General features: G+C 40.4%; 1 protein-coding gene across 9 annotated transcripts in view; it reads right to left on the reverse strand.

Annotated features, from left to right (window-relative positions):
* Positions 1-1,936, reverse strand: part of NBEA (neurobeachin) — a 473,668-nt gene extending 471,732 nt beyond the window's left edge. For 7 of the 9 annotated variants that reach the window (XM_051778828.1, XM_051778827.1, XM_051778822.1 and 4 more), the window contains exon 1: positions 1,625-1,935. In XM_051778828.1, coding sequence (XP_051634788.1) covers positions 1,625-1,906 — 282 coding nt within the window. In that variant the 5' untranslated portion in view covers positions 1,907-1,935. Of the gene's footprint in view, positions 1-1,624 lie in introns of all 9 variants that reach the window. The other 2 variants (XM_051778818.1, XM_051778819.1) reach the window with 1 other exon arrangement.
* Between the last annotated feature and the right edge of the window lie 21,640 nt (positions 1,937-23,576).

A 23,576-nucleotide genomic window follows, 5' to 3' on the forward strand; every position in this document is an offset into this window, starting at 1 on the left:
AGGGATTAAACATCTTTGTATCTGTCATGATCTATATAAAGCCAGTTAAGAAAATAACTGTATGTCATTTCCTTATTTTGAGTGCTACTTTTAAAGGAATGAGTAATAATCCAATGAAGTTATGGTGACTTCCACCACACTTGTACAGAAAAAAAATTAAAATTTACAAGTCACATTTCAAGCTGTCAAACAGCTTGTAGGAAGGAGTGGGAAATATACCAGATTACTGTTTTGACATATTCACAAAACTAACAGGGTTTTAACCCTGTGTGTTCAGATAAGCCATAAATATTAAAATGATCTGACCAAATCACGTCTTTCCCTGCATGCTGCAGCTTTTCCATTCAGTGTGTGCTAGGTCAAATGCAAATAACTGTCAAACAGAGGAATACATCTTTTTAAAGTGTTTGAAACAAAATATATTCTTTATATGACTTTGTATAAAATGACTGGAGGTTAGAAGCATTAAACTCATTTGAAACAAAGGCAGTTTCAATTAATTGTCATTCAGTTTTGAGCAGTCATTTTCCTATCCTATTTTATATGTAAAATTTGAGGGTATTTCATTGACTGAACTGCTTCAAAAGCTTTGCTGCAGCAAATTTTGCATTCAGGAACAGCACCAAATTGCACATAATTGAAAGTGATTCATTTTTAGATCCACTCGCTTGGCTTCTGTAGGTTCCTCAGGCTTTGGTGTAGGTAGCGCAAAAACATTAAGTCATACAGTCCTGCAGTAACTCTTTCACTCCATGAAGTGAGCAGATGACTCAGGAGATACAATTTAGCATCTTCTCCTTGTTTCAGCTATTTACCACTGGACAATACTATTTTGCAATGCACAGACCTTGAACAAAAGTAGTAACAACACTTACTTTGCTGACAAGAATGTGTTTTGGAAAGCATGGTAGATTATTAAGACCTGAGCAAAACCTAATACAATACTGCAATACAACTAACACTTTATTACAGATATTAAAGAGTATTAAATCCTCCCAAAAATCTCCCTCCTCCCCCTTCCTCTACATAAAATGCTCAACCAGCTCTGATCTAACAGGGTTAAACCCTTCACATGTTTCAGTCATCCAAGAAAAAGATACCAGCCCAGGCTGGTTTTCTTAATGTTTTCCAATTAAAAACAGATACTACGTTCATGCCACTCTTCTTCCCGCGAGGAAGCCACTAGGTTAAAGGGCAGCGTCCATAACACGAAATTGCGAATTACTTAATCTCCTTATTTTTTACCATGTGAATTGCACACACTACACTTCTGCAGGAGGCGGCTGGGACGAGGCACTGGGAAGGGGAAGAGTGGCCTGTTTGTACTAGGTAGGGTCCTGCGTGGAGTTTAGGGAGCGCTGAGGGGGTTTCTGTCACACGCACGACGAGGAGACGAGCAAATCGCGGGATTAACGAGGAGAAAGAGAGGCAAAAGAGGAGTTTGGGAAGGAAGGATGGTTGGAGAAGGGCCGTGCGTGTAGGAGGGACACGGGGGCTGGGAGGATGCCGGTGCCTTTGGGGTGGCACATGGGCGGAGGGGCGCGGGGGCAGCCCCAGGAGGAGATGGGCTGCGCGGGCCGGTGCCCGCCGGGGCGTCACCGGGGCGGGGTGCCCGGCCGCTTACCAGGTTCAGCACCGTCTCCACGATGTCCCGGTTGCTGACCTCCCCGACCTGGATGAGTCCGATGAGGACGGCGAATTTCATCCGGATATTGCGGATCGGCACTGACGGGTTAATCATTCCCGCCGGGAGCACCACGGACCCGGAGCCCGACGCCCTCAGCTCCCCCATCACCGCGACGCCGCTGCCGCCGCCGCCTCCGCCGCCGCCTCCACCGCCGGCCCCGACGGAGATGAGTCCCGCGGGCTGCGGGTCCGGCCCCGACACCGGCTTCTCGCTCGCCATTTACCCCCCGCCGTTACCGGCACCTGCCGCTGCCGCTGCCGCCGCCGCCGCCTCCCCGCCCGGCCGGGCCGAGCCGCGCATCCACCGCAGTCGCACCCGGCGGGGCCGCAGGGAGCCGGCCCGAGGCGTAGGCACCGTCCCAGGAGCCGCTCCCCCGCTCCGCTATAATGAGGGATTATTATGGGCGCCGATGCTCCGTTAGCCGAGCGCTGCCCGGCCGTGGCCGCCTCCCCGCCGCGGGGCCGGGGGCGCGGGCGCCGCCGAGCGCGGTGCGGCGCGGCGGGGCCGAGCGGCGCGCGGGGCGGACGGCGGCGCGAGCGATCGACGCTGCCGCTGTTGTTGTGGAGCCGAGCCCGCCGCCGCTCACTCCGCCATGTTGCCGCCCCCTGCCTGCGGTAGCCGCCAGGGCGCCTGCGCCGAGCCCGTCGGGGGAGTGGCCGTGCCGGGCCCCCCCAGCCGGCCCGGCACAGGTGAGCAGGTGCGCGGGGGCCGCGGGGCCGCCTCCCGCCGGTGAGCCCCGGGCCGCCGCCCTCCCGCCCCGGGGACACCTCGCAACGCCGCTCAAAGGGACAGGGCCGGCCGCGCCCCGCAGCCCCAGCGCGCCCCCTGCGGGCGGGGCGAGTACTGCCCCCCTGCACCGCCCCGGGGCCGCGGGGACGGGCAGGTGCGCTCTCCTGGCCGCTCCCGGGACCCTGCCGGTGAGGAGTCTGCGCTGCCCCCGGCCTGCCGAGCAGAGCCACGCGGGGCTCCTCGGGCGGCCCCCGCGCTTTCCAGCCGCTGTGGGCTCTGTCGTGCGTTTTCCGCACTGGTCCCAGGCTGTTGTGTGAGAAAAGTGACCGCGCACTGGGACAGATTGCCCAGAGAGGTTGTGGAGTCTCCCTCACTGGAGATATTTAAGAACCATCTGGACACAATACTATGCCATGTGCTCTAGGATGACCCTGCTTGAGCGGGGAGGTTGAACCAAATGAAACACTGTGGTCCCTTCCGACCTGACCCATTCTGTGATTCTGTGGAAGTGTTTGGGTAGGGGGGACTTTTTGGGTGGGTTTTCTTAGCAACTCCAGGCTTAACGAGTGGTCAGGTTGGAGTGAGGGTGTCAGGGGCAGTGCGTGCTCCTGAGCTGGATTCCCATTAGGCGTGGGGAGGGACAGGGTGAAACCCTTGGGGTCATCCATCCTGAGAGCTCATGTGCTGCTTGCTCAAGGAAAAATATATTTCCAGAGTTGTTCTTAATACTTGCAGTCTTGCTCAGTGGTGGTGTTACATACAGAAACGTCCAGTCAACAGCAGTTTTACCAAGCCCTTTGGTTGCAGAGATGTTCATGGCAATGGGCATTTTTTCAAGCCTCTCCAGTACCAAAGAAACAGAAGTACCTGCAACATTTTGAGGAGGGTCAAATTATTCTAATAGTTTTTTGAATAAAGTTGTATATATTTGCTCTGCATGTGCCGGAGATAATCCATACCTTTCAAAAATATGTTCTTTGCTTCATGGTGACTGTCATCACAAAGTTGAATTTTACAACAGATCTTGTCCCCTGGTCTCAGAATATGGTTCATCCTGACTCTTCTATAACCCCACATTTGGGAATTTGTCTGGATTGCTGGTCCTTCTATCCAACTTTGAGTAATAAACTGCATAAACACAATGAATCAGCAGAACTCAATCAGTACATCCTCCAGGATTACAGCAGATGCTCTAAGCTCCCCCAAGAGAAGAAAGAAAAGACCTCAGCTTTGTACTAAGGTACATTTGTTCTATGTGCTTGTAGGTACAGTATGTTACTTTTTTTTTTGGCAAGGGCCGTAGGTGCTTGTGGGTATGCATTGCCCAGGTGCATAGACATGACTAAAACAGTGGCTAGCTGTGAATCATGGAACCAACATTATTTCAGAAAGCTGCAAAAGATGAGAAGAAAACCCAAAAGATCGGTTGTGAGAGGCAAGAAAGCACAAAGTTTTCTTGGAAGTAAATTCCTTTACAATTTGCCACCAAACACAAGCAATCATGTATGATTCAGAATAAAGGTATACTCGAATTTTGTATACTCTTGGAGGTGACAAAGGTTCTATTCCCACCGGTCCCACCGCAGAACTACCAAAACCGAATGCACATTCACTTAACTGCTTTCAAGAATGCATGACCTCTTTTGCAAAACTGAAACCCAAGACTAGAGCTCTGTAACAGTCACTAAAAATTGTAACCCCTTTAGGAGCTAACACCCAGCACTTCTCTTTACTATTCTCACATCCACATCTGTACGGTGAGATGTGTTGCTACAAATAGTGTGGTTGGTTGAAAGCTTCATGTTGGCTGATAAGTTGACTAGATTTCTTGTTCTGATTCGTCGCATGGCTACTGCCTGTTAAATGGGTAGGAATTTAAGTTATAATTGCTTTTCTATTGGTAGGTACATTAATTTGGATCTCTATTAACTTACTGACTTTTAACAATCCCAAAATAACTTCGAAATTTTGAGAACCATTGCTAAATTTGCTTAAAATTTGTCAGTGACTACTTCATCTTTGTGGTGGAACAGATGGACCAGAAGCACATAACTGCATAAACTTCCTTTCTCTAGAAAAACAGGATAACAAAATATAGTTTGATATGTTTCATTGTCCATTCCATACTTCATACTACTATTCATGGAAGACTCCATCATTTACCCATGTACCCAAATGCTACAGTAATTCTTGACTACAGCTGTTCCATATACATGCATTCCTCCACATTGAATTTCTGATAAAGTTGCAATCCTGAATTTTATTAGAAGTTGTATTAGTGAAATCCTTTATTATATAATTTCCAGTTTGAACTGGTTGCCATTTCCTCTGCTGAGATCACATAACACATTACATGTAGTGTGGGGGGAAAAAAAAACACACAAAAAATTAAAAGAAGGTGAATTCCCAACATTATGTTTAATAGATCCCTTTAGTTCTTAAACTAATTTTTGGTTTGACAAATAAATTTTTACAAAATCACATTCTCTTTATTTTTATAAGCTAGAACGTTGTTTAGTAGTAGCTGTCTTCTCTAATCAACAGTGTTTGTTTTTGATAAGCAAACTTTCAGTGAGGTAAGCCGTTCATCAACTCATGTGAACATTATTGTAGCACTGGCATTCTTAAAGAACAACAAATTTGAAACATTAATCTCAGCCCTGTAGTAATTGCAGCTCTGGTGTTCGTTTGCTGCCATTCTAACCTCATCAAGCTGAAAATTAAGAGTACATACACAAGAAATGCTACAGAACATGATTCATTTCTTTCCTTTTAAAATAACGTTTATCTCTTCTTCTTGATATTGACATATTCACTGCAAAGACTGTGAATTTCTCAGTGACAATTTCATTCATGAGATGGATAGTTGGATCTCTGTCCAACAAGGTGTTCTACATTAGCAAATCACAGTATTTGCAAAATTATAGCCATTTTCAGGTCAGCATGCAAGATCAGTCATTGACACAGGCCAACACCATGTGTAGAAGGATGCTGTGCATTCCTTTATCCTTCACTGGATATCCTTCACAGAACTGAGGACAAGATCTGATCTTGTCTCTTTCTGTACCTTTTGTAACACTTGCTTCCCACTGAAATGAGAGAAAGCAATCCCTTTGCTTCCAGAGCATACTTTTCACTCAACTGTAATAGTTGACAGTTTTTTTCTGTGATATTCTTCAGATTTTCTCAGAATCCATTCTCCGTAAATGCCAGAAGGTGGTCTCAAATATAATAACAACAACAACACAACAAAACAAACAAACAAACAAACCCCTGTATCCATGTTCCTAGGTTTACAGCAAACAAACAGATAGGGAAGAAAAATAAAATTAACAATAGTGTGAAGTTTTAGCTCATTTTTTATTTCAGTTCTGAAATAAATTCTAGCAATACATTCTAGCATTTTTGGGGGGTAAAAAATTATGTAGTCATTCAACTAAGAAAGTATGGAAAAACATGCTTTAGAAGACAGACTCTTGGCTACAAAACATGGAACTATTTTGATGAATACGGACTGCTCTGTACAGGCATATGCTTACACTGAATCCTAGGGAAAAAATATTATTTTTTTAATAGTGAAATGCTGTAGATCCAGACTGAACCATGTTTGAAAGAAGTAGAGAATTTTCTTTTGTCTGCCACTGTAGCATTGAAATACTGCTTGCTTTACCATGTCCATATGAGGATTCCTGTTGTGTTTAATTAGATTATTCCCATGAGTAAGGGTAATGTGATTTGTTCCTGCGCCAGGCTCAGGAAGGGCTATTAGCCCCTCTCTCTTGAAAACCAGGATTTCTTGTAAGTTCAAAAAAAAATCCCAGGGAAATACTAACTGAAAGGCCATCAGAGCATCTAAACTTACCCTGCTATGCATATGTGTTGCACCAAATAGAATCATGGAATGGTTTGGGTTTGGAAAGGGACCTCAAATATCATCTAGTTCAAACCCCCCTGCCATGGGCAGGAACACCTTCCACTAGACCAGATTACTCAAAGCCCCATCCAACCTGGCCTTGAACACCTTTGGGGATGGGGCATCCCCAGCTTCTCTGGGCAACTTGTTTCAGAGCCTCACCACCCTCACAGTAAAGATTTTCTTCCTAATATCTAATCTAAACCTACTCTTAGTTTAAAGCCCTTCCCCCTTGTCTTATCATACATGCCTTTATAAAAAGTCTCTCTCTGTCTTTCTTACAGGCCCCCTTTAGGTTCTGGAAGGTGCTATAAGGTCTCCCTGGAGCTTTCTCTTCTCCAGGCTGAATGATCCCAACTGTCTCAGCCTGTTATCATAAGGAGAGGTGTTCCAGTCATAGGATCATTATCATGGCCCTCCTTTGGTCTTACTTCAACAGGTCTACATCCTTCTTATGTTTGGGGCACCGTACTGTAGGTGTGGTCTCACCAGAGCTGAGTGGAGGGGGAGAATCACGTCCCTCAACCTGCTGGCCATGCTGCATTTGGGGCAGCTATGGATATGATTGGCTTTCTGGGCTGCAAGCACAGATTGCTGATTCAAGTCCTTCTCTTCAGGGCTGCTCTCAATCCTTTCTCTGCTCAGCCTGTCTTTGGGATTGCCCTGATCCAGGTGCAGGACCTCGCACTTGGCCTTGTTGAATTTCGTGTGGTTGGCATAGGCCCACCTCTAATGACACCCTTCCATGTGACAGGGTGCATTAAAGCACAAGTAAAAAAAATGGTTAGAATTTTTTGCTACTCTAACTGTAAATAATTTTTACATGCTTCTTCTATAGCTTCTTACTTTGGTCTTGAAAAGATAAATATTAAAAAAAAAAAAAGCCTTGTAGGCATTTCCAGAGGCAAGTTTTGTTATACCCTCTGCAATTTCAGAAACACTGTAACAGACCTTCCAAGTGAGACTATAAACATTTCAATCACAATGAAGCAGATGAAGAGATTATGACTTCAGTAAGTTATTTTGATTTTCATTGCAACAGGTTATCCGAATAATTCAGTTGCAATTTAAAAAAAAATATAGTTACTATATATACGGAATTTATATTGATCAAAATTAAATTTCTCATTTTTACACTCAGAGCAGTAAAAGTAAAATATACATAATGTTTGTTCTAATGGTTGTAAATTCTACTGAGAAGAATTCACTAAACGTAAGCTTTTAGAGTAAGAAGAGATAATAGTCTGAGAAGTAGTAAAACAATAACCAGATCCACATAAAATATAACTTTTACCTTTAAATGAAGATATATATTCAATTGGTCTTTTTTTCTTAATTGCTTTTATTACAGTATAATCATTGTAAAAGTTGCATAGATGTAAATAGCAAGATTCATATTATTACAGGAAACACATAGAACAATTTTTTATGGTAATGCATTGCTTAGGTTCTTGGCTTTGAAAGAGTTTATTCTGTGATTGTTTCACAAATCTTTCTTTAAAACAATGAGTTTGAGCTGCTTAATCCATTTCAATGCTTTATTCTCATCTTTTTTATGTTTTGCAAACTTAACCATGGCAGCCTTTTTAGTACTGAAATTAATACAATGATTTTCAGTATTGAAGTTATTATTAGATCAATTATTACAATGGTCAATTATTAATATTGACCTCTTTGTTGGTTCTCTCCATAACTGATTTTTTGTTTCATTGTTATTGATATCTCAACTCCTTGATCTGTAGATGCTTCAATCTATATTGTTGGCTCTTGCATAATGGGAATGTAGTAACATGAGGGCCCATAAAGATCTATTTTCTAGATAGCAGTAAGGATCTTAAGAAAAATCATGTTAGTGTCTCCTCCCCTGATATTTTCTACTCTTTTTTAAGCACTCTATTTTCATACAGCACATCGAACTGTCAGCTAACTTTAAGAATTATCCTTTGATGTTCATCACAGTGTGGCCAAATCACAGTCAGTCCACACTGCCATTTTTAGTCCAAGACACTTTTTACAACTAGATTTCCATGAGCTTTTTTAAGCATAAAATATTTTTTCATATAAATTCCAAACTCTAATTAGGGTTAAAAATATGTAGCTTTTACAAAATTAGTCCAGATGTCTTAAAAATTATAGAACAAAAAAGCATTATTTTAAGCTCAATATGTATGAGTCAATTATCGCTACTTTTGACATTTCTAGTGTGTTTCTAGACAATAATTTGTGATGGAAATTAACTTTTGGTGGAAACAATTCTGTATTGCAATGAACTAATTGTTGCTATGAACTATATATACTTGTTGAAGAAACAGACCTAATTCATTAGCAAATTATATTTATTTTATATTCCCTTCATGTGCTCGCTTGTGCTACTTGGAACCAAATAAATGTTAAGACAGAAAGGATATTGTCACATACTGCAGTATGACCAACAATAGGAGACAAAAAGGATCACAAGATCTTGTATCTTGTTTATATCAAATTATACCTTTAAAGACTTAACATTTATAATACACTAAGGAACAGAGATCAACGGAAAGTTTAAAGTGGATAAGATAATTTATCTCAACAAAGTATATGTGTTTGATGGCCTAATTTTATTATGGGGTAGCACTCAATAGTTTATTGATGTATCATTGATATTATCAGCAGGAACCTACAGTAACTATGGGTATTATTTCCTGCTCTACTCAGATTGTTAGGATGCAGCTGGAGTACTGTGTCCTGTTCTAATCCCCACAATTCAAGAAAGATGTGGACATACTGGAGATTGTCCAAACAAGGGCTATGAAGATGGTCAAAGGGCTGGAGAACATGCCCTACAAGGAAAGGCTGAGGGAGTAACATCTTTGTGAAAAAGAGAAGGCTCAGGGGAGACCTCATCACAGTATTCCAATACCTTAAGAGAATCTACAAGGAAGACAGACTCCCTTCACAAGGAGCCACATGGAGAAGACAAAGGGCAGTGGGTACAAGTTGTACTGGGAAAGTTACCATAAGAAAGAAATTTTTTACATTGAGAACACTCATTAGTTGGAACAACTTCCTCAGGGATGTGTAGAATCTCTATCACTAGAGGTTAAGATGCAATCGGACAGGGTGCTACATAATCTCATCTGGGCTCTCTTTCCCATGAAAGGTTGGGCCACATGATCTTTGGACATTTCTTCCAACCTGGGCTTTCTACGATTCAGTGATTCTATGATTATCTTCTGATGTTGGAAATAGTTAAAAAACCCCAGCAAAACCAACAAACACCCAGTAAACATGTTTATTATATTCCTGCAAAGCAATTGACTTCAGAGAAGGTTTATGAACGAAAATGCATGAAGAATTTATCCAAAGGGATTTATTTAGTTGCTTGTTTGCTTGCACTAAAATGAGAAGGTGTTATTTGGGATAGTTCTTTTCTGACATCACTACCAAATAAACAAACAAACAAACAAAAGTAACCATCTATCACCTAGAGAAGAAAGAGCTGTGAAACCCTTCTTCCTCAATTTTCAAGCGTTATTTATTTTTCCTTGCTTTAGGACTACCTTTCTGGATATTTATTGATATTGTCTTAATGATTTCAATCTATGATTGTAAAAGAAGAGATGTGGTGCAAAGCAGAGAAAAGGAAATATTTCTGGATGTTTACAGTTGACCCAAGAAAGTAAGTCAAAATTACTCTGTCATCAGAATCCCAAAAGGGTTTAAGGTCATGATCTTGAGCTACTTGCTCAGCATCTTTCCTGGGGTAGTGCTTAAAGCTAGACTTGCTACTACATTTGAGACCTTACAGTATTGTGTAGAGCAGAAAGACTATGTCATATGTCTTGCAGACTACACCTTTTAAAGAAAAAAATGCCAGTGTTGTTTGCTTTTGTTGTTTCAACATGACGTCATTGACTCTGACTCAGCTTGTGATCCTCTGTTGCCCCTGGATTGTGTTCTGCAAAAGTACAAACAAGCTGGATAAGCCTCATCCTGTATTTGTGCAACTTAGTATATCTACTAAAAATAATGGCCCACACTTGTGTCTGTTAAATAACATCCTGTTTTTCTCAGACCATTCCTACAGTTTGTCAGAATCATTTTGAATTCTAATCTTGTACTCCATTGTACACACAGTTGCTTCCAGCCTAGTGTTGTTTGCAGATTTAATAAGCACACACTGTATTCCATCATCCAGATCATTAATGACATTATTATACAGTATCAAACCTTGGTCACCCTTGCAGAAGCAGGCATGGCACCATTTTCCATGTGCACACCAAGCCACTCATGTCTAGTCTTCATTACCGTGAACAGAATATACAAGTTTATTATAACCTTATAATAAAAGTTACATCAGACAATGTTTCTAAGTCTTGTTTTCAAAACACATTCTAAGACATCCGTAAAAGTGGAGCTGACAATGAGATGCATGACATAGATTTAGGCTGTAAGGGTCCTTGGAAGCTGACCTGGTATAATTCTCCCTTCTTGGACCCCTCCAGTTCTCAATATTTTGAGTAACTCAGGTTGCTAGTCAAGTTTATTTATATCTTCAGAGTTGAACATTTTCAAACCTCTGTGGGAATCTTCTTCCAGTATTTGGCCATACTCACGGTGACTTTTTTCTCCTTGTACTTATCAGAAATTTGCCCTCCTGCAACTTTTGTTCATTGCCTCTCATATTTTCACTCTGTATATCCAAGAAACCTGGCTTCATCTAATTTCCACCTGCTTCATGCTTAAGATAGCAATTAGCTATCACCTGGCCTTCTTTTATGACAAATGAAAAATCCCAGTGCTCTCTACCTCTATCTGTATGTCATGTACTCTTGTTCTCTAACTATCTTCATGACCTCTGATGAACACTCTGCCAGTTTGTCAATGTGTTATACCAGGGACCCCCAAACTTGACACAGTTCTCCAAATGCACTCTCACAAGTGCAAGCTAGAGAAGAACAAGCACTTCAACTAACTCGCTCTTTGTATTCTCACTAATGCATCCTGATTTGTGATCAAGCTTGCATTGCTATAGAACTGCACTGCTTATATACAGTCATCTTCTCATGCTAAAACTAGGTCCTTTTCTACAGACCTGCATTCTGGGAACTGCTTTTAAGCAGAGGCCATACTGCTGGACCCTGCCTGTGCTACATTGCAATAAGGCCTCAGCAATAAGGCCTTCTTTCTCTTGAGAGCTCCTTCAGGCTGCAGCTCAACTGTCTGGCACTAACCTGAGCTACAGCTCCTATTGTATTGCAGCCATACTCATGCCTGGTCCTGGGTCCTGCTGATCCAGCCTTGGATTCTGACCTGTGGACTGTTTTCCTGGCTTGACCTTAGCTGTTCCTCACCATTACAGATCGCTGCACAATGTCTGACCCTGGGTACCACAGCCAGACCCCACTTGCCTTGTTTAGGTACTGGTGGACCAGGTTCTTACTACCCAGGCTCCTGCCCTGCTACCTGTGAGGTTGTACTCTGCTCCTGGCTCCCCGTCACTTGTGGAACAGTTGGCTTTCACTGCTTTCTTATGATCAGCCCACCCTTGACAATTGCCCCTATTAATCAGCTGCCAGGTGAACTTCGAAGTGCTGACCACAGCCAGCTCTGCATGCAGTTTGTAGTCCACTCATCCAGTACCTCTGTTTCCTCTACACAAGACACTATGGGAGATATGTCAAAAGCTCTGCTAAAACCAAGATAAACAGCAGTCATTGTTCCCCCCCTTATTTACAGAAGGCAATCAGATTAGTCAGACGTCTTGCTTTGAAAAACCACATTGTGTTTTCCTAAACATGTTCATCTCCTTCATGTGCCAGAAATTATTTCCAGGAGGACTTGGTCTACAGTTTTTCTGAGGACTGGTGTAAGGCTGACTGGCCTGTTGTTCTTACAATCTTCTTTCTCAGCCTTCCTGAAAATGATTGAGACATTTGCATTTTTCCAGTCAGCAGGAATTTTCCTTGATCACCGAGACTGTTCAAAGATCATATTAAGTAGTCCTGTAGTGAAAGTGGCCAGTTCCTTCAGCACTACTGGATGCATGCATATGCTCAACTTGTTTAAATTATCATCAACTCACTCTTCCTCTTGCATGGGTAGCACTTGACTCTCATAAACTCTGCCACTGGGCCCAGGGACCCAGGAGGGACCAGGCACCTTACCAGTAAAGACTGAGGCAAAGAAAGCACTGAGAACTTCAGCAGTTTCTATATCCTTTGTCACTAAACCTTCAATTAATTCAGCAACAAGTCCACATATTTTTTACTCTTCCTTTTGTTTTACCAGTAAAATGTTTTGTGACCCTGCAGATGCTTTGCCAATTTGAAACCCAACCAAGCTTTTGGTTTCCCAGTTCCTTCCCTGCGTATTTGATCAGTGTCTCTGTAATCCTTCTGTATAGTTTGTCCTTACTCCAGATAGCTTGCCCTCACTTCCACCTTCTGTACACTTGCTATTTTATATTGAGATTGATCAGGAGTTCCCTGTTAACTCAGATTGACCTTCTAGTATATCTGCTAAAGTTCAAGTACAACAGTGGAGCCATTCTTGCATTTTAAGGAAGATATCTTCAAAGATCAGTCAGATTTCCTGGTCTCTTTTCGTTCTTCAGGGCAGCCTCTGATGACATCCTGCCAAGCAAATCCCTGAACAAGCCAAAATCTACTTTGAGATCAAAGGTCTTTATGCTGATATTTGCCTTCATTGATTCTCTCAAGATCTTAAATTCTCATCATCACATGGTCACTGCAGCCAAAGCTACTATTGATATTTATGTCACCAGTCAGTTTTTCCTTACTTGTTAGAGGACTCAGCAGATTACCTTTTGTAGCTAATCTCATGTATCCGCTGTGTTGAAAGACTATCTTCAGTGGATTCCAGAAAACTCTTGGACTGCTTACAAATGACCATGCTACCTTTCCAGCAGATACTGGGGTGATCAAAACCTGCCTCTCCACAAGAACCTGGACCTGCAATCATGAGGCTGCTTTCCATTGTTCACAGAAAGCGTTGTACATATCCTATTCTTGTTGAGGCTGTCTATAATAGATGCTTATTAAAGCTTCCCTATGCTACTGTTGCACAGCCTGATGTTCTTATTCACCTGGGGCAAGTGTCCTTCAGTTCCGCATGTGCAGTTTTAGAAAGAGCATTCCTTCTGTTGGTGGAAGTCAAGTGTTTTCAGCCACAACTCACTGAGGAGTGTCTGGCTGACCTCTGACTAATCTTCATGAAGAACTTGTAGATTTCCTCCCATTCACTTCCTCCAACACTATGCAGTCTTGGCACCTTCACCTGGTGGCTCAATAATTCAAGCAGAACACACCTCATACAAATGAGGACACCATCACTTCCAAAGGAGTCTTGGAGAGAAGTAGCAGGCACTCTCTGCAGCCTGAGACCTGGATGATTAAGACCCTCTCCAGGAACTTCATCTCTGTCAAGACTTCTGCACCAGGAGCAGTCAGTCTGGCTTCTGCTGGGGAGCATATGTTATGGAATGTCAAATCATCAGTGTGCTGACTGTTGTAGTCCTTTGGTTCTTTTTTTCCTCTGAGGTGAACTGTTTCAGTGACTGCAGAGCTCCTGTTTCTGTATCATTTGTGTCATTCCTGGTCAGTGGCACTCCCTAGGAGTTGGTTAAATAAGAAGCTCAGCACAACCCTGTTTCCCTCCCACACACAATAGATTACCTGCCTGTCAGCTAGCTTCTAATATTGTTTTTTGGCTGCTGGCCATGACACATTCACTGGATGAGTGCTAAGTCATTCCTTTGTAAATTACTCCTCCATAGAGGAGAAGGAAAAACCCCACAAAACTAGAGTGGTTTACATTTGTCCACAGAAAGGTTGTTTCATGGGAAGACATTTTGAAAACTTCTTCAGCAGATGCATCCCCAGCTGAAGTTCTTCAATGGATTTGGTTGGCAATCTTTAGTCAGTCTTCCTAGGACTGCAATGAAGAGGACATTTAGAGAGAGAGAGGGTGGGAAGTTGGTAGTGAAGACCGAGCTTCACTGAAACTGTTTGCACACTTCTGTAATGTGACAAATTTGTCTTCACTTTCACAGGTAAATATAGTTTATGTGATAAAATACACATTTTTTCAGGAATCTTTTTATAAATGTACAAGTTTTTTGTATGTGAAAGTCCATGAATAACATTTATTTACCAAGACACCTGGTGAATTAAGGAAGTTCACAGGAAAACCATGCCTTCCAAAATGTGTCTCATAAGGACCGTAAAAGTTATTGCAAGATATTCTAATGTATCATTTGAAAATTAGTAGCTGATCATGCAATTATACTGTCATAATATGTAAGCACAAGGGACCAGCTATAATTGTATAGGAAAACCCAACTTTGGCATTTCTGGGCTGTAGGCTTTCCCATTATACAGCTTTTATTTTTTATTTTATTGAGTAAATAGAAGTTAACTTTTAAGAATGCATTAATACAATATATTCTACCTAGACCTTCATCAACTTCCATTTATTTTCATTTTTTTCTTACATTGTAATAGCTTGAGTCTCTTCTTGTTTATAGTAATATGATGCAGTATAGTATCAGGCTTTTTTCCTGGTGAGTAATAACTAAGTTACAATGATTGAACAGTGCTAATGTTATATTTGATAAGAGCTGTCAGTCTCACTGTGACATGCATACATCACCTCTCAAAGGTTTCCATGCTGAAAAACAAAGGCTCATCAAGACACACAGTTTACACTCAACACTATCTGCGAGAGCTGACCAATGAAACAATGACTAATAAAGTTTGATTGAATAAGAATGCAAATCAGGACTGCACATGAAGTTCCCTTCAGCAGCTCTGGGGCTCTGCCTTCCTTGGGAGCTTTCTTCTCTTTGAACTGGAAACTCAGTATCTTTTGGTTTATGCCTCTCCATCAATTTTGCACTTCTTTCTGCATGAAGGCCCAAAAGAAAGTATAAGCAATGTCCCACTACGTTATCATTCCAGGAAGGTGCCTGGGGCAGTACCCTTGTAACTGGAAAACCAGGTTTCAAAACTACTCTGATTAGGAGATTACACATAATGTTGAATAGATTATTAGGAAAAAACTGAGTAGTGCCAGCACAACTGTCTGCATAGGATATAAATAAGAGTTTCCACTGTATCCTTTTTAGTCTTTGATGTAAAATGAGCTCAGTCTTACCTGTTGGTGATGGACGCAGTCTTCAGTGTACCACCTCATATATTGGACTCAATTAGATGTTTAGACAAAGTAACCTTGTATATTGCGTATATATCCCTACGCTTCAATATGAAGTTTAGATGTGTAGCAGCTGAAGCTGAAATGTTGACCTCAGAACCAGAAAATGGTCCGTGCTTCATTTAGTGTACCAGTCTCTGAAATAGATACAGTTGGCGTACTGTATCTTTCATGGTACAAATACCCTTTGTTCCTAAAGAAAAAAGCATTGCATTTGAAAGTATTCATCAGTGCCACAATATAGGAACTTTACAAATTTAAAAGTCCCAGCTACTTATTATCCCAGATAATCCAAACATTGCAGCTTTTTGAAACAAATTTTCCTTCAGAAATAATTTCTATGATGTGGTTTTACAACATGAAATCAGTATTTCTCTATTCTCTTTTAATCCTTTGTACTGCTTTTAAGCTCTCCAACTCCCCCATCTTTACACTAGCATAAAAACAATTTATACAGCCTCTGGTGCGGATACTCTACAGCAAGAAGCAGAGCACTACCTTTCATTCTGCAGTACGGCAAGGTCTATTTACCAAGGTTACTTAAAGGACAGAAATTTCTACTTGTGCTTCTCTTGTTTTGTTTGTCACTTTTTTTGAAGATTTCTTTCTTTGTGACTTAGTTACTAGAGAGTGAAGTAATTCCCAAGCTCATATAGGCTCCTCCTAGACAGGTTTCTTTGAAAGTGTTCAACTTAAGTTCTCCATTGAACTGATTTATCCTCAAATTAATGTATCCCCCTCAGTTCAGGAAGGATATTGAGGTGCTGGAGCGGGTCCAGAGAAGAGCAACAAGGCTGGTGAAGGGACTGGAGCATAAGTCCTATGGGGAGAGACTGAGGGAGCTGGGGTTGTTTAGCCTGGAGAAGAGGAGGCTCAGAGGTGACCTCATCACCATCTATAACTACCTGAAGGGAAGTTCTTGCCAGGTGGGGGTTGGTCTCTTCTCTCAGGCACTCAGCAATAGGACAAGGGGGCACGGGTTTAAGCTCCGCCAGGGGAAATTTAAGTTGGATATCAGGAGAAAATTCTTTACAGAGAGAGTGATCAGGCACTGGAATGGGCTGCCCAGAGAGGTGGTGGATTCACCATCCTTGGAGATTTTTAAACGCAGATTGGACGTGGCACTGAGTGCCATGATCTAGTAAATGGACTGGATTTGGACCAAGGGTTGGACTCGATGATCTCGGAGGTCTTTTCCAACCCAATCGATTCTATGATTCTATTCTATGATTCTATCCCCTCCTATGTTTCTTTTCTTAGACCTCCTCCTCAAACCAGAGCACAGATTCGCATACTCAATATATTTACAGTGATTTTCTTCTTGGAGAGGTCTGAATTAGGCTGACAAATACATTTCCACTGAAATGTTTTTAACATTTTCAGAATAATGGGTACCTTCAAAGAATCTGACGGGGTTTCAAATGGCAGATGGACATAACTCATTTTAATATTAAAGAATATCTTAGAATGCATGACAACTTATATAGACTGAACTCGCAAAATCTCTGCTGTTGTGTTCAATTTGTAGTTTGATACCATGTTGTGCTATTTTGTAATACTTAGATAAAAAAGATTTGGTAGATAACTACAGGCTTCTTACTGATCTCCACATATAGGACACTTCTTGCAACACTAAGTTTCTACCATGTTAGAAAAGAAAGAATGCTGTTCATATTGTTGTAGCTAAGCTTCTCAAGCATTTATTCTGTCTTGACAAATTTAGAGTCCTGACAATGAGGTGTCTTTATTACCGAGTAAAATGGGGAGCTCATAAAGTTGTCATGCCTCTTACCAGCTTATTAGAAAAGAATTACATTTCTCATACCTAGGATACAGATGCACAGTAGAGTGGAATCTTTGTGAATCCTGCATTCTGAAGAACTGGTTACTGCAAGATGAGCAATTACTTGCCTTTCCAAGCATTACTGGGCTTATCTACATAGATAGTATTCTCTACATAGCTATCAGAAGCAAACCCAAGGACAGATTTTCAAGTATTGCCTATGTTTGCATCTTAATTATTTGTGATAGTGTTTTAGGTGATTTACTTATCTAGGCACAACACAGCTGAGGAAAGAATTTAAAGAAAAACATAACAATCCCTCATGTGTAATAAATTCCATCAGAATGTGCAGAATTCTTCATTGCCATCAAAGTACTAAAAATTCTTCCAGGAATAAAAATAATTGTATTCATTTACAACTTCTGTTTTCCTTGTACATATTTATTCCTGTGATTTTTTTTTCAGATCTATGTCTCTAGTTTATAACATAATCCAAATGTTAATTTGTTTTGCACAAATGTGTCTCATTATATGGCTTTTATATACCTTGTAACAAAGAGGTTTCACATGCTTTACTGATGTCTCTGTTATTTATATAAAGAATCATTGCATAAATATCATTCTGAACTACTCAAACTGTGCATGTAGCTATATGATACTTTACTATTCACCCTTTGTTTTTTCTTGTTCTCAGTTTTCATAGTGTCTGACTATAGTTTTTGTTCTTTGACCAGATTTCAGGATAGCCAGAAAAAGTTGATTTTTCCCTTATTTGAATAAATTAGATTCAATAGAACCCTGATTTAAGCTACAGTTTCTTAGTACTTTGAAATAGCTAATACTAGTTTTTAAAGACATATTGTTAGTCAAATTGTAAAACATATGATGGACTAGTACAATGAAACAAATACTCCTCTGTGAAAACAGGATTTTTTGTCATATTTCTGATACCTCCTGTGGGAATACCACCCTTAATGAATCCAAAAGAAAACAGAAGGAGGAAAGACTTGCTTATGTGACTGAGAATTTCTGCTATATCATCACTGTTGGTTTCTTATATTAAAATTGAAGGTATGGAGGAAAACTAAAATAGATGAACCTTTATGTTTAGATTTTATGTTGGAAATTGTGTTATAAAGCATCTGTACAGCCTGCTCCTAATGGAAACTGGGTGATTGTGCTGTGCAACTTGTCACCTAAATATTCTTATTTATTGCTAGTAGTGATACTGCAAGTCTTTGTAATATAAGAGGCTATACATACGTTAGGTTAATACAAACATTGAAAGGTTTTCTTCTTCTGTAATCCATCTTTAAAAAGCAAATAAGGACTGATAAAAATGTTAAAAGATCCCCTCCCCAGCCTTCCATTAAGATTTAGATTCTTAATTCATTTAAGTTCTCATTTCAATGGGTGGCCACTGAAATCAATGTCCTAACATATATTGCTGTGGATAAGAAGCTGGTCCAAGGGTTTTTCTACAGTAATCTGATAATACAAATATAATTTGGTGTTGAGGTATCTTGAGGTGTTTACAGTGTAAACATTAAACATTGATCACCTGCTGATTTAATTTATGAGCATACACATATTCCAAGACAGTGCCTTGGTAGCACACTGACATAAAAAAAGACAGGTGGGATTAAAAAGTCATTAACATTTCTGTGAGTGACACTAGAGCGGAAATTCTCAGGCTAGATCGTTTATAACAGGAAGAAGATCCCATCATCAAGAGCTGCAGCACCAGGAGCAATACAACAGGCCCTTTTCATCTCTTCACTTCGCAAAACCCAGAAACATATATTGCTTCCTGTTCTATGTTGATACTATCATGATAATTTTTAACAAAGTGGAAAATCTGTGGGTGACACCATCTGCTTTCTTTTCATCTAGTATTATATTAAATAAATAATTAATGCATTTATTTAGTGAATCATTAAGCTACTTCAGCACATCTAGCAGAGTGTAAATGTTTCAGAGGCAAAACTGGTAAGCTAGGAATTGCTTTATAAAGAAAACTCAACATACTTGAAATCTTTTTTATGAACTCAGAGTTTTTAAAACATTTTTTATTTCTTCCACAAATAATACATATTATTTTCATCCAAACTAAGTCTTCATAATATCAGATTTAGAATAAGATTTGCTGAAATGAATGATGAATTTCCCTCAAAGTGAAAATAGAAAAACAAGGAAATGATTTAAGCCAACATTCTCATCCAAAAGTTGTGAATCTTCAAGTATTATCCCATAACTATGTATTTGGTGTGTACCTTGGAATTATCTTATCTTTGGCTGGAACAAACTGTGTTTGTGCCTTTGTGCCCAGGATCTGGGTTTATGCCTTTGTGCCTAGGGTCAGAGTTTCAGGAGGAGTGGAAATAACAGTGGTGGAAAAGAACTGATCCTTAAAAATCGTGATCCATCAAAATCCATGGAACAAATAAGACACCTCTAAGGATGGAGAGGGTGGTAGCTTTATTATCTTTGAATTGTCATAGAGATTGCGGCAGGGAGGTTCCTGATGACTGGAGAAAAGCAATTGTACTGTACTCAAAAGTAAAAAGAAGCACACTACAGAGAACTTCAGGCTATTCCCTAAGAAAATCATTAAACAAGTCTGCTTGAAAGCCACTTTTGGGTGCATGGAGAAAAATGAGGTAATTCAGAACAGTCGGTATGGATTTGCTGCGGGCAAATCCCTCAGCAACTTGATCTGATTGTACTGTTGACTCTGCTTTGAACGGGTTGGACTTAAGACCTCCCGGGATCACTTCCAGCCTGAATGACTCTTTTTCTCGATGACAGAGACTGGATTTCAGCTGAGGAGGGTCATCAATGGGAATCGTAACTTTCAGCTGAGAAATTACGATTCTTTCTGCTAGCTGATCCTATGTACATGAACAAAGTTAGGAAGCACTTTAACAATTCAGAAAACTTACATGGTAATTTTGCCTTAGTTTGGTATTTACAAAACTTTAAGTAATGCCAGTTTAGTGAGTAGTTTCAAACAAATATTTTGTTATATGTATATCTTAGGAAGAGAATCCAGTGCAAAATTACACTTTATGTTGACTAACTTCTCTGTGCTTTTGTTTTTAAAGCTACTTCAAAGAAGTTTGCAAAATTTCCACTTACAAACTAAATTAGCTACAGGAATAACATTTACTAAGAATAAGGCGAAGTTTAAAAATTTTGAAAGATAATGTTATAATTATGACATAGTTTTTGTTGACAATGATTATGCTGGAGTTGCTGTGCTTACACTGTGCAATTTTATTTTCTTCCTCTGTGAATTCATTTGCATAAGACAAAAATATAACAGATCAGAAAATATAACTGAACTTATATTTATGGAATAGGACGTTTTATAACCTTCACATTCTAGTTTGAACCTTGTTCACAGTTTTCTGAACTGGTGAAAATTAAATTTTAGAAAATGCAGAAGTCATCTTAAGGGCTTGCCTATGCCTGTGTGTTCAAAAGCTAGTTAGTTAAGCAATTAAAATCTGTATTTGGGTAACTGTGAGTGAAAATCAATAAAGTCAACTAACTTAACTTCGTTTGTCTGGAAACTGAGCCTCTGAGAACCTGGCTATTCACCATGTTTTCTGTTCACACTCAAGTGAGAGAAATAAACTTTTGCTGAGTGTGGAATATGTAAACTCATTTCAGAGAATCACAGAATGTCTGAGTTTGGAAGGGACCTCTGGAAATAATATGGTCAAACCCCTCTGCTCAAGCCAGGCCACTTAGATATAGTTGTCCAGGACCACATCCAGATGGCTTTTGAATATCTTCAAGGAGGGAGATTCCACAACCTCCTTGGGCAATCTGTGCCAGTACTCAATCACTCTCACAGTGAAAACATGTTTCCTTGTATTCAGAGGAAATCTCCTGTGTTTGTTTTTTCCCATTGCCTCTGACCCTTTCACTGGGCAATATCAAATAGGGTCTCGCTCAATTTTTTTTTACACCAGCCCTTCAGGCATACATATACATTAATAAAATTCCTTCTCGGCCTTTTATGCTCCAGGTTGAACAACCCTAGCTGTCTCAGCCTCTCCTCATTTCAGTTGATTCATTCTCTTAGTCATATTTGTGGTCCTTTGCTGGACTGTCTTCAGCATGTCCATATCTCTTTTGTACTGAGGAGCCCAGAACGAGACACAGTTCTCCAGGTGTGGCCTCACCAGTACCAGGTAGAGGGAAAATATCACTTCCCTTGACCTGCTGACAACACCCCTCCTAATGCAGCCCAGGACACCATTCACCTTTGCCAAAAGGGCACATTGCTCTTTCATGTCCAACTTGGTGTCCACCAGTGTCCCTGGGACTTTTATTGCAGTGCTGCTTTCCAGCCAGGTGTCCCCCAGCATGTACTTGTGCCTAGGATTGTTCCTCCCGAGATGCAAGGCTTTGCGCTTCTCATTGATGAACAACATGTCAGCCCATTTCTCCGGCTGATGTGTGTCTGGATGGCAGTACAAGCCTCTGGTGTGTCAGTGACTTCTCCCAGCTCAGTGTCATCTGCAGTCTTGCTGAGGGTACACTGTACTGCATCATCCAGGTCGTTAATGACATTGTCAAGGGCCCTTAAATGCCTCAGGATGAGTTGTTCTGTTCACTGCAGATGCCTATTTCTGTTCACTAGCTATGGAGAACATCTGTTCTTACTGACTCTGACTTAGGCATCTAAATTAGTTAGCTTGGTTGCTAAAACTAGAGCAGATTACTCTGACCTGAAGTAGACAATCTGGATTTTAGAGAAGTAAAACATTCTGACCTCTCAATGGCTGCACAAGTCCAACAACTCTGAATAATCGGGTTAAGAGAATTATGCCTAGTGTCATGAATTTTTTTCTACAGCACCCATCATGTACTTCTTAGTACCATTTGAAATTACTCACAATGAAACCTACACCACCCTTTTTAATGAACTATTCATGATTTATTTGTTCTCACTGTTTGATTTATTTATTCTCACTCTTCAGTCATGTTCTTTTTATACAGTTCTTCTGTTTCAGCAAGTCAGAATCTTCTGGAACAACTTTAGCTATACCCTGTATTTGCACTTTTCTGTGTTACCTGAATGTGGTTACATTTTCACTTCACTACTTGCAGAAAAAGTCACATTTTGACAAAATTCCATCATCCCTCTTTTAAGTAATGTCTGTATTCAGTGGTAAGAATTATTGCTAATGTCAAGTTAAGGTTTCCTGGTATTATGACCTTTCAGAGTGTAGCAAAATCAAAACCCTAGATAACCAGTGAAATGCAGTTGAGAAACAGGCAAATACACATTTAATTTTTCTTCCAATGAATGCAAAAACAAAACAAAACAAAAACCCCCCAAAAAACCCAAACAACCAACAGTATTTGACTTTTGTGGGTCTTGCAGGTAATATAGGGAATTGAGGAAATAGTTAGACAAAGGAGGATTGCTAATACTCCTATTTCATTTGTCCAATGCATGCTTTGCTAGCTGTTCTCACTAATACCTTTTGAGCCAGAAAACTGCCATGTGCCTCCACTGGTAGGAGGTATGAGAATGCATCAAGGATCCATTCCACCTGACTTTAGAGACTTAACTGAATTATCTAGGCTAGAAGCCAAGTGTTTGCACATCCCTCTATAATCCACACATAGTGAGATGCCTACTGAAGTTCTGGGTCACCCTTTGAAAATATCTTTCTTTGTTGACTACAGAGGCATTTCAGGGTCACTGTACACCACCACGCACTTAGAATTTTAGCTAAAAATCCAAAGGCAGGTGAGATGGACCAGGTCTTACTGCTGAAGGCAGATAGACTGAATCATAGAAGAGCAGGAAGGATGACTGTGTTAGCACTTTTGGCATTGGTTTTCCAGGAGGATAAGAGAAAGATTAGGTGTTTTCTTTTTTTAAGAAATAGGATTAATTAAAGCTGTTGTGCTTATCATATATATTTGCTGTACTGCTGTAGACAGTTAAACATTCTGTAAAATACTTTTTAAGGCTCTATCTACACAATCCCTCTATGTTTTCTTATAATAGAATGGAAATAAAAGTCAAATTATAAATTATATGGAGAGTGGGCTGAGAGGTCACAGAGAGAAATTACAGGTCCTAATTCTCAAAATTTTAAGTTAAATGTTATGTTGGTAAACTAACTTTAAATGCATGGCAGATGATCTTCTATTCATCCCTTCTACCATCTTCAATATTTTGTCATACAGAAGGGCAGGGTGCACCTAATTCATATCAAGTA

The sequence above is a fragment of the Manacus candei genome, unplaced genomic scaffold, assembly GCF_025592945.1.
Source record: "Manacus candei isolate 608988 ecotype Guabito, Panama unplaced genomic scaffold, ASM2559294v1 h1tg000014l, whole genome shotgun sequence".
NCBI lineage: Eukaryota > Metazoa > Chordata > Aves > Passeriformes > Pipridae > Manacus > Manacus candei.